The sequence below is a fragment of the Epinephelus moara genome, chromosome 1, assembly GCF_006386435.1.
Source record: "Epinephelus moara isolate mb chromosome 1, YSFRI_EMoa_1.0, whole genome shotgun sequence".
NCBI classification, from domain to species: domain Eukaryota; kingdom Metazoa; phylum Chordata; class Actinopteri; order Perciformes; family Serranidae; genus Epinephelus; species Epinephelus moara.
This window is the reverse complement of record NC_065506.1, coordinates 36691638-36703628: the sequence shown is the minus strand read 5'-3', so window position 1 is coordinate 36703628 and position 11991 is coordinate 36691638. Positions and strand designations below refer to the sequence as shown.

General features: G+C 37.9%; 1 protein-coding gene across 1 annotated transcript; it reads right to left on the bottom strand.

The window, feature by feature from the left end:
• Nucleotides 1-780: 780 nt before the first annotated feature.
• slc24a5 (solute carrier family 24 member 5) lies at nt 781-10888 on the bottom strand. The gene is made up of 9 exons (XM_050043260.1): nt 10548-10888; nt 10024-10203; nt 8076-8159; nt 7702-7805; nt 7437-7537; nt 4635-4918; nt 4334-4540; nt 1492-1593; nt 781-1201 (listed from the first exon to the last, which is right to left on the bottom strand). Exons 1-9 carry the CDS (start codon nt 10699-10701, stop codon nt 879-881), a joined length of 1539 nt encoding a protein of 512 aa, XP_049899217.1. The 5' UTR covers nt 10702-10888; the 3' UTR covers nt 781-878.
• Between the last annotated feature and the right edge of the window lie 1103 nt (nt 10889-11991).

The following is an 11991-nucleotide window of genomic DNA, read 5'->3' as shown; positions in this document are numbered from 1 at the left end:
AAGCGGGGAAGTTCCACATTAATCACAAAGGCAGCAATTGGAATAAAGTCAGAGTAGAATGGACATGAATTTTATCAGGCGTTGACTCTGGTTGAATCACAGGAAGCTATTTAAATCCCCACATCTCCAAGATTAGTGGTAGTTTTTGTTTCAGTAGAAAGGGATAGTCACTTTTGATTATATTGACATTGTTACAAATCTAAGTATAGATCAGTGTCTGAAGTCCATGTGGGCTTTGCAGTTAGTTGTAAACACAGCTAATAAAAACTTAAGGGATTCTAATTTTACTTTTTATGCAGCCACAAAAAAGTGGAAAGTTTGTGTTTCTGTTTCTTACTATTTTCGACCTTCCTGGCAAGTGATAAAGACTTGCTCATAAAAGCTTATCAGGGTTACGTAGAAGGGGCCTCTTTTTTGTCTTAACTCACCCACTTACAAAGGAGGACAAGGCCAAATGAGTTAAGTCGACACCTTTATTACTTGACTCTGAATTGTCAGTTGTGGATTTAGTTGACCTCTGCAGTCACTCCTGTAATGGCACAGTTTCCGTTTATGGGCCTTGAGTAAGACAGAAGACACCTCAGAACTTGATAACGGGTCTTTGTTGTATAATGAGTCTGGTCTGGATCTGAAAGGCACACACAGGAGAATGATCTTTGGCCCACTTCCACCTTTAGTGAAATACACTCTGTATTAGTAATGGCGATCATCCTCGTCATGAGATGTGACCAGCACGTCTTCCATTGTGCGATATCCTTAAAAGTATGAGTGGGACCTTGCTTCCTCGTTGTGACATTTGCAGATTTACATTGTGTTTTTGGACTGTTGTTTTGAGTGTCAGTTTGAAAATATGGCTTCAGTCCTGGAGGGGTCAGACCTCAGTCACTGCACAGCCTTATAGGATTATTCCCTATAATCCCCAGCTCATACAGGATGGACAGAGTGGCGAAGAGAATGTAGCAGAAAAGAGAAACTAGTCCCAACTTCCAGTCCAGCCTCCATCCGTTTATGTGCACAGCGACGAAAAGGAAGACTATGGAAAGGAGGAGCGTGGCGGAAATGAAGACCAGTCCGCTGCTGTTGACCTCTACGGGGTTGTTGGTGTCCACAAAGGCAGTCTTGATGAACCAAGGCAGGCCCAGGCACAGCATGTCGAAAACATTAGAGCCCACAATGTTGGACATGGCCATGTCAGCTTTCCCTGATAAACAAAAAGCATGTTTATTTATTGCTTATTTTTTCACATTTTGTCATTTGTAAAATGGCTGATGGGAGAGTGAGTCAGCAAAGTGAATAAGCAATCAGTAATTAATCACTTGTGTATTTCAGCAAGAGCTCAGTGCCCAAGTGTAAACATTTGGGTATTATTAAGGAAATGAGTCCCTGGTGTTGCTTGTGAGGAAGGAACAAATTACTCATGTCATGTCTTTAATAATTGTTATTGCTGGCCTCAAACTATATCCAGGACTGTTGTGAATTTCTAATGTTTACCTTCTCTGGCCACCATCACACTGGCCACGGTGTCAGGTATACTGGTTCCAGCAGCAAGCAGAGTGAGTCCCATAACTGTGTCAGGGATGCCGAGGGTCTCACCTGTGTAGATATAACACAAACCCCCAAATCAGTCTCCCTCCTCAAGCAACATCATGTGACATGTAGGGAGACTGATCAGCTGATCCTAACTGTGGGTAAAGGGTTAATAAATAATCACTGATGTCATAAGACCAAATTCCTCCGGCAGAACCCCGCCCACCCTAGAAAAATTCAATAAGCCACTAACCACAATGAGTTGAACATTTAAAACAATACAACATTTTGTTTTATTGTTTAACTGTTCAATTTAATATCAAATCCTTTTCGTAAATATGCATTTTTTCACAAAAAAAACTAATCTAAAAATATTACAATGAGCCAGAGAAAACTCAACAGGTGTAATATGTGTACAACCCTTGAATGCAAACTCCTTTTCAGGGGACTATACAGCCCCAAAGATTTCCAGAAATATTACATAGGACATGACCCCATGTCCTCAGTGGCAGCTAAGACTCTGACTGGAGACTATGGTGGGAAAAGTTATTCAGAAAATGTATTCAGTTCGCCCACTGGTACACTGGTACCCAAATATTAACAACTTTATAAGTTTCAGACACAAGAATAAAGAAATCTAAATGTTTAAGTCAGTGGTTCCACACACTTAACGTTGAAGTACAGTGAATTTACTGCACAGAGCTTTCATTTTGAAGTGCATTTCCTGCTGTAAAGTGAGTGACTAACAGACAGCTACTTGACAGAGACAGGAAACTAGCTCAACAACATAGCCAAATGCAAGTATGATGCTCAATATATTAGACTCTGTTAACCGTGAACTAATGACCAGGGAGAAAACTGGACCCTGTGGCTGGACCAGTTGGGAACCACTGGTTTAAGTAGATATGACATGGGTGTAATCCCCTGCCATGCCAGTCGTCATCAGGGCTGTCAGTTAAATTAATAGTAAAATTGTGAGGACGTATATCCAATAGTAATGATGTTAAAATGAATAAATAGATGTTAACCACTAAAGTAATAATAATAATAAATCTATAAACACAAAGATATTGAAAACAACACAAATAATCCTAAATAAATAATAACTCTTATGATATTAATACTAAGACTTAAGATTAATGAATGACTGACTATTTCAAACCAAAGTTAATTAAAAAAAAAAAAAAAAAGAACGAGACAAAGATAACAGTGTCTGAAAAGGAGCAGGTAGAAGTAAAACTCGTATGTCCCTACCTGTTTCTTACATTTCCTCTTTTACCTCATATTTTATTTCACAAATTCCTAAATTTATTTACAACCAATATACAACTGTCCCCAGTCTATTTACCACCCAATTAAATAAAGAAGTAATAAACCCAGTTTATTTACAGTCCCAAGTACCATCCAGTGTTACAAAATAAATATACACTCCCCTAACACAGCCTTTGCTCATCTATATATCTGCCAACAATATATTTTTTGTGTAATTCTTAAAACTGATTTATGTTTGTGCTTTGTTAGTTGTACGAACAAATTAAATTCTCCTCTTAAATTATAACCTCCCTCCCTATCACAAAACGTTTTATGAATGTTGCCCGGAAGTGAATTATTTCTCGCTTTAAACATGATAATTGCAGTTTTAAATTTGACCAGATCTAAAAATTTCAATGCATGTGACTTTAAAAACAGTGTGTTCCCTGTACCCTACATTGTGTGCTGTCGTGATTGCTCTCTTCTGAAGGAAGGTAAATGTTGCCCCAGACCTCCACACAATAAGTCAAACATGATAGTACAAGTACACTTGCAGAGAGTCTTTCACAACCAATTTTAAGGAAATAAGTGACAGACAGACGTAGCTCTTAGGGCATAATCATAATTGCTATTAGAGTTAAATGTGTTTCCTTTTCTCAGCCAGTGTGTCTGTCAACAGACATAAGAATACCAAAATAATTTATGTCAAAGACCAGTTTTGACATGTTAATAAATGATGACCAGGTTTTGTTGTATTTCTCCTCTTATCCACATACTAAATGTCCAAGTTTTTCCAAACTCTGTAGTAGCCTCACCACATCCATCACCTCAATATAGGTAGGAGACCTCCTTCCCTTTCTATTAAACAATATAAGACAGCGAGCAAGCAGTGATGCCTTCCCTTTATCGTTCCTGACTACTCCAAATTTTGCACTTAGAAGGTTAGACCTAATGTTTCCCCACCTATTGCTGAAAGTGAACTAAAAACAGAAGTCCAAAATATCAATCACATATTCTGAATGTTTCCATCATTCTCATTAACATACTATATGTTTAAGTTGTACCTGCCCGAGTCCCGTGCCTGCTCTTTCATAAGACTAAACTCTCCTCCCATGTGAGCCTATCTGACGGGATAATAATCTCATTATACTTCAGTAGATCTACCACCATCACATGAGGAAGCTTCCCTTTCAGCCTGATCCTAGGTCAGTGTTATGTTCTTGGACCCGTGCCTGTGGGTACGTCTGTATATACACCCAGGGCTCACATGACTGTGTTTCCTAAAGGGTGAAGCAGGCTGTAATCCTGGTTATGCACATGGCCCACTGGAGCTACAATAACCCCCCTCTTAACTTTCCAGGACAATGGCATCTCAGGAATTAGCCAGCAGACCAACATGTGATTCTACTCTGCAAATCACACATTTTTCTCACAAGTTTCAAACACTTGTGATCCACAAAGGCCCCATAACACGGCGTGTGACAGGCTGGTTTACACCTGCAGCTAAACTGAAAACACTTTGGAAATGTACAGAAGTTAAAAACAGTGGTCTTACCGACAACAGTGACCATCCACACCAGTATGTATGTGAAACCTGAGATCCAGACAGCGGACATGAAGAAGGTAATCATGAACCAGTGCTTCCAGAACCTTCTCCTGCAGTCAGGGATGGTCAGGAAAAGCAGAGTGATGATGGGCAGAGATAAAACCCAGAGGATCCGCTTTAGGTCGCTCTCCGGCACTGCAAACACACTTTTATGCTCTGCAGGGACGCAAACAGACAAGGTCAAACAAGCAAGCGGAGGTGGATGCATGTTGAAATTACTGACAAACTGCACTATGAAGTGTGTGTTCACCTTCAGGAATCTCATTGAGCCCATGCAGACTGAGGGACAGGTGAGAGTATCCAGAGTCGTCCTGGAAGATCCCGCTGTCTGTTCTGGAGCGACTGTGGACTCGCAGACTGGTTTCATCGCTCCAGCCCATCAGAGGCTGTATCTCAGTCTTCTCACCAGGTCCTTTACCCAGACAGGTGCAGCAGGGGCTCAGCTTCCTCAGGACAAACTCGCTGATGCGAAGGTCAAAGCACAGAACCACGATGTAGACGCCGTAGACCAGCAGCAGACAGGCAGCGTCGTACCTGTAAACAAAACAAACACTGAACATTTACATTCACTCTTGACCTTGGGGACGGATGTGAATGGTAAATGAAGTCCTATAACCACATCAGAGAGTAGAACTTGCTCAGTAGCATCACATGACCGAAATACAGGAGCTTGGCCATGTGACAACATCTGAGCAAGTTCCATTTGCTGGAGAGAGCAGTGGAGTGTGGTTGATAGCTATGACAATATCTAAAGAAATGCATCCTGGTTTTAGAAGCTTTACTACAGGAAACAGTGTATAAATCAGTGACACTTCACCTTTTCTGTTTTAAGGACCCCTAAACTGATGCACATTAGGTCATGGACCCTCATTGTTAAGATTTCGCCTTAGAAAAGACACCAGAATTTCCATACTTGTTCCATAGAAGTGGACCCTAAGATCAGGATAGTCACTTCTATGACTTTTACTCACATTGGACTCACTTCTCCAGTGATTTAACTAGTTAAAATAAACTATTTTCCATTTCTCTGGGGACCCACTGGAGCTCCCTGAGGGACCCCTGGTTGGGAACCACTGGTATAAATGACGTCAAAAAGTGTTTCGTGTCTACACAGGGGATTTTTCAAATGTTTTTGAAATGACAAAACTTTATGGATTAAGGATGCATTTTCAAGTTTTAAAATCTAAACTGTATCTCTTGTTCCTGCAGTTGTTGCTAGTAAAGTGTTACATTTACTCTGCTACAGGTACTTTAAAAAAAACCCAAAACTGGTTCTTTTTAGTGTAGCTGTTTTGCAGAATACCGTTTACTCTTACTCAAGTTCTTTTGCGATTAAATAATTGCACGTCTTCACCATGACATTGGGCTACACACTTCTCGCTACTTTTACCAATAAATTTAGCTGTAAATAATTTTTAACTAACAAACACGACAGTGATTGTCCAGCGTGACAGATAAGATAACCTACAAGCCAATCATAATACAGCAGATGGAACGGAGGTTTGTTTGCTCAGGATAAAATGCCTTCATCTCCTTCAGAAGAGGCACATGCACATCTCTGGCCCGACATCTAGACCATGTTTGCCTTTCAAATGACAAGCAACAGCAGTCATGTTATGCTCTGCCTACTTCACCGGCCCAGAACTGTGGACACTTAGACCTTACAGACTTCCACATCGACAGCACATATTTCATCATTTGTCTGCTCCTGGATACTTTAATGACAATTAATGTGCACTTCAAGTTTGTTATTACCTGCTAAGAGCCTGTTTGAACGTAATTCATTGATGCTATAAATAACTTCAAATAATGTTTCCACTACTTGATAATTGTTTTACAAGACTACTTTTACTTCGACTTAAGTCAATATAAGTGTTAAGTAACAATACTAATTAACAATGTATTAATATGTAAATAAGTATTTATTTATTCATAGGTATGTGGGTGTACACATGTATTTTTTAACTTTGTAAAATTCATATGTTTAATTATTTAAATTAAAAAAAAAATAGTAGGACAAGATTTTCAGGTTTATATTTTGAAAGAGAGATATTTGGTAATTAATATTATATATTTACATGGGTTATTTTTGTGTGGCAAAGTTAAAAGGTAATAACAATTGTATATTTAGGAAAGTCTTAGGTATAGGTTTATCTATAGAAGGAAGTCGTCTGTTTCATTTCACTCGGTGACCTATGGAGAAGGGGCGGGATTGAATGTGTTTACACTTCCTTCCACTCCTTGTGGAATGTGAAAATTAAACTAACTGTAAACTGACAATTGCTTTTTATTATGCTTTTTTTTGTATTTGTGAATATTACTTTCTCTCCGTCTGTATGCTTACGCCTGCATTTTACATGTTCAAAAAAAAAAATAAAAAAAATAAATAAAATATCAGTACTTTACTTAATTGTTTTTGGTTACTTTTTAATACAGTACAGGTGTTTTTTTCACCACAAACAATGTAGTACATCTTTTACAGAACTCCATATCTTGATCATAACAAAGCTTTTTTTTTTTGCTGCAGTGTCTTGGATAAATCCTGCTTATGGTTTGGCACCTGGTTGCTACCTTTTTACAAAGCTCCGACCTCACCGAGTGCTGTGGGCGTACACACCCATAAATATGAAGATCACAGAAAATAAGAAGCAAATAAGAAAAAACAGGCAGAGGGCAAAGTCTCTGCAGATAAATACACCGCTGCACACTTAGAGTGGATCATTAGTGATGATTGAGAGGGATTACTTCTGTGTGAGTCTATATAAAGTTCATCTTTCAGTAATTCCAGGACATGTGGAAATCCTTCATAAAAACTGATGCTGCTTCAATTGCTGTTTTTTTATGATGGCTGTTGTCCTTTTTAAGGAACATTTATTGCATTCTTCTGTCAGTGTAATAAATGTCAGTGACACTAGTGTACTTGTTTTGTTATCTGTTTTAATTTGTTGTTCTCATTGTCACAAGATACAATAAGCAGTTTTTATGTGACTTTGTGTTTTACAGCAACCATTCATGTAAGGTCTGAGGATCATGTAACCAGATGCACACTTACCAGTACACTTTGTTATCAGAGATGATGGCAATAACAGCAGATACACTAATGCCATATGCCAGGCAGTCCCTGAACAGTGGCCAACAGGTGAGGCGCCCGGCCTGATAAAGACAACAAGAATAAATGTTTTACAGCTTGTAAAACACAATGTACACTAAGATTCATCCACCTGATCTAGTAAAGGTGTCGCTCTTATGTACAGGTAGTTAGAAGTTGGGTAATCTTTGTCTGAATACTGCAAGTGTGTGATTGTGTCAGAGTGTACCATGGAGGCCAAGAGTCCACACGCAGCGCAGATTCCTAGCAGGTTGTAGACTGCTGATCCCACGATGGTGCTGACCCCGATGTCTCCCTTTGTCACAAACACACCTAACACACACAAAGGGCACATATTAGCTGTGACGACAGGGACAATGTGGGATCACTGACGAAAAACAGGAGAAAATGTCTGGAGAGCAAGTAAACTACAGCGAGGAAACATGTCCTAATCAAAGGCCACAGTCCCTCTCTGGTCCCATATGGTGGTGGAGTCACAGCTCATCAGGTTGGGAAGGGGCACGGTGACAGTGATGATGATAATGCTGGTGTCACAATCAACTGTGTGGGGTTGTAATTATTGTTATACCGATGCATGATTACCCAGAAAAGCTGTGACCAGTTCAGGTGCAGAGCTCCCAGCTGCCATGAATGTGGCTCCTGCTACATCCTGAGACAGACCCAGACCTGAGAGAGATACATGAAACACCAGGAATACACAAACATTGAGGATGAAATAATAGAAACACCTGAATATATGCAATTCAATTCAACAAGAGCACAAACTACAACCTCAAAAATGACCAGGCAATGACAACTGAAGCTTCACATGTAATATTTTTTTGTAGGACAATATCAACAGTATGGTATTGCATTATATCATACATGTTGTTGTTTTTTCAATGTTATTTGACACTGTTGTTAAGCACTTTGGGTACCTTTGGGTTTTGTAAAGGGCTATAGAAATAAATGTTGATTGATAGATTGATGTTAACTCTTTTAAAAATAGATTGGATAAATTCTGGTCAACATATGATATTTTGTATAATTATGAAGCTGATTTGTGACTATTTGTGTAATTATTGGTATGTCAAACATGTACATTGTGATATTGATTTGTTGTATGTTTTTTTTTTGTTGTTGTAGTGGGTGAGTCTGGTGTGGAGGATTTATATCCTGTACCAGAAAATCTTCATTAAATGCATGTTATTTATCTAAGCTTCAAGTTTAAGTTTAGAATTTGTTAACAATTACTCAATCAATCAATTAGTCCATTGACAGAAAATAAAAAAAAATTGATGATAGATTCATCATTTTATCATTCAGTCAAGAAGAAATGCTAAATATTTGCTTATAGCAACTTTTAAAATGTGAGGATTTGATGCTTTTCTGAGTTTTATATCATTTTAAACTGAATATATTTGGGTTTTGGACTGCTGGTCAGACAAAACAAGACATTTGAAGACATAACCTTGGGCTCTCAGAAATACTGTTGGGCTATTTTGTGAGACTTGTTAGAGGCCAAACAATTAATTAATTTGTTGGAAAATAATAGACAGATTAATCAATGATAAATGTAATCATTAGTTAAGTTTAATGTTAGTATAATGTATGATGGAGGTTCAGACATCCTCATCTGAGTGAAGACACCACAGCCACACCCTGATAAAAGTTATTTGCATTCATTAAAATCCAGCTACACATTCAACAATAACGTTTCTCAGAAGCTTTTAGTGAAGTGTCTGGAATCTGATCTGCTCATAGCCTTGGAGCAACAAGCTCTTTATCTTTTGCCAGTAGGTATGAAAGAAATGCTGTTTTGTTTGAATGGTGATTGCATAAAAAGTTAATCATGTGAGCGTGGAAATGGACTCAGTGCCCTCATAGACACTGAGAGAAATGGCAAACACATTACATCTGGGGAGACTTAGCCTATATTTTATAATGACGAGAGAAGAGGTGTGTTTGATAAAATCTGGGACTGTGTTTTGAATTTTTTTCAGGGTAGGGATTACTGTGTTGTGTCCAATGTAAATCGCATTGTATATAGATATGGATGGATTACTGAACAGGACTGCAGGGCACAGGCCTAGGGGCCCAACGTGTCAGGCCCCTCTCCAGCCATCATCTGCAAAATGTCACTTGAAGAGACATGTATGGACCTGGAAGAGGCTCAGAGTGATCAGAAAAAGACACAAAATGACAACAAAGAGATGCAAAATAGCTGCAAAGAGACACAGAAAGACTTACAAGAACTACATAAAGGGTCAAAACAACTACAAAGGGCACAAAATGGTGACAAACAGATGTAAACAACTACAAAGAAACTCAAAATGACTGCAAAGAGACACAAAGCCCATTCCTGGGTGTTCTTAGGACCTATCTGTAGCTTACAGCCTAATCCTTTGAGTTTGCTTACAGTAGTAATCTTATAAATCCTCATTGTTCCCATAATTACAGTATATTAGGCTACAGTATGACAGCTCATGTGATGATGCAATGCCCCCCTAACAACACACTGTACTCATACAAGACATTTCACGTCACTCACGTTCACTGATCACTTCTAATGATGGCAGAAAGTAATCATCGCAGACTATCGCGACAGCCAGAAGCATGTAGAAAATGAGCATGAAATAAATGACGAGGCCTCCATCCTTCCTCTCCTGCACCGTGAAGAAGCCGTCAGGAAACTCGGAGGACTGTGGTGAGATGCACTCTGTCTCATTCTCTGCAACAGCAGGACACACACACACACACCCAGAGACAAAATCTATCACCTCAAACAGCCAACCTGTTGCGGCAGCAGCCTACTGCATGTGAACTCTTAATGGCAGTTACACGGTGTTTCATGCCAATCAGACATGAGGATTAGTACCGCAAACACCGTCACAGCTACTGAACCACAATTGATTAGCCTACTCATACTTTGTAAAACACCAGAAGGAGCCGTGACATTTAAAATGACACACTTAGCAGATTAGAATAATAAAACAAACACATCCAGGAATCTTATGAGTGATTTAAATTAAGCACAATCACACACAAACCTACAAAGATATTAAAGTTTCTTACCCAGAGCCCGACGCACCCTGGCAGAGTGGGTTTCCTGAGCTGTTTTTGCTGTAAATGACACAAGATGGACGGTGCAATACAAAAATATTACAAACCCTAGAAAGTATGGTATAAAATCTTTTCTCTTTTTCTGCAGAGCTGCAACCTTACTCATGGTCACTTGAGTCAAAAATAAAAAAGTTAAATTAGCAATTATTCCAAGGAGTCATATGTTTCTTTACTCTAACAAGCTTGTAAAAGATTAAAAGTGGAGTAAAGCTGCCTGTAAGCGCTGCATCTAACACTACACTACGACTACAAGCTGTTGTGCTGAGAGAGAGATTATTGGGGGAGAAAGCATCTTTTAAGGTCTGGCGCTACCAAGAGTGGGGGATCACGAGTTGCGAGTCATTCCATTCCAGTCGACTTGAACATGCTGCAGCCTGAGGCGCATCAGGGGTGTAAGTCATTACAAACCAACCTTAACACACACACACCTTAAAATGTGTATTATTATTATTATTATTAATAATAATATTAATAATTAATGTATTTATTTCGTGTGTGTGGTATGCTATGGACCGTTCTCTGTGTCCTTAATAAAGCAATTATTATTATTATTATTATTTTTATCATTATTATTATTAATATTAATATTTAATGTATTTATTTTGTGTGTGTGGTATGCTATGGACCGTTCTCTGTGTCCTTAATAAAGCCATTATTATTATTTTTTTAATCATTATTATTATTATTATTATTTTTATTAATATTCATAATTAATGTATTTATTTTGTGTGTGTGGTATGCTATGGACCGTTCTCTGTGTCCTTAATAAAGTGTGGTATGCTATGGACCGTTCTCTGTGTCCTTAATAAAGCCATTATTATTTATGTTTTTTAATTATTATTATTATTATTATTATTATTATTATTATGACTATTCATTTATTTATTTTGTGTGTGTGGTATGCTATGGACCTTTCTCTGTGTCCTTAATAAAGCCATTGCTATTGTTATTATTCATTTATTATTTTTTGTGTGGTATGCTATTGACCTTTCTCTGTGTCCTTAATAAAGTCATTATTCTTATTCTAATTCTTCTTCTCTTTCTTTTTCTTGTTATTATCATTATTATTGAGGTAGTATAAATTTACACGCCTATAGATATTTATAAATAAGGTAAGGCCTGAAGCACTGCAGGTTAGAAATAACTTAATGCTTTGATGCTTGATTGTATCAGGAAGAATATATATATGTATGTATGTATGTATGTATATGCTACAGAGAGAGAGAGCGAGAGATAAACTAAAAATAACTAGATATATAGAGACAAATTAATAATAAATAATATTTAATTTATAATAATAATAATAATAATAATAATAACATTATAATAATCTATTTTCATGTGCTTGAAGTAAGTGGCTACAACTGTGTCAGGTAGAATATATATATATATATAT

What these genes read in the sequence shown, in the direction of transcription:
- slc24a5 (XM_050043260.1), bottom strand. Translation starts at nt 10,701, where the DNA reads ATGAGTAAGGTTGCAGCTCTGCAGAAAAAGAGAAAAGATTTTATACCA. An exon ending in CAGGGTGCGTCGGGCTCTGG is followed by an intron (nt 10,204 to 10,547) that starts GTAAGAAACTTT and finishes CTGCTGTTGCAG; the next exon opens with AGAATGAGACAGAGTGCATC. An exon ending in TCTGATAACAAAGTGTACTG is followed by an intron (nt 4,919 to 7,436) that starts GTAAGTGTGCAT and finishes TTTTGTTTACAG; the next exon opens with GTACGACGCTGCCTGTCTGC.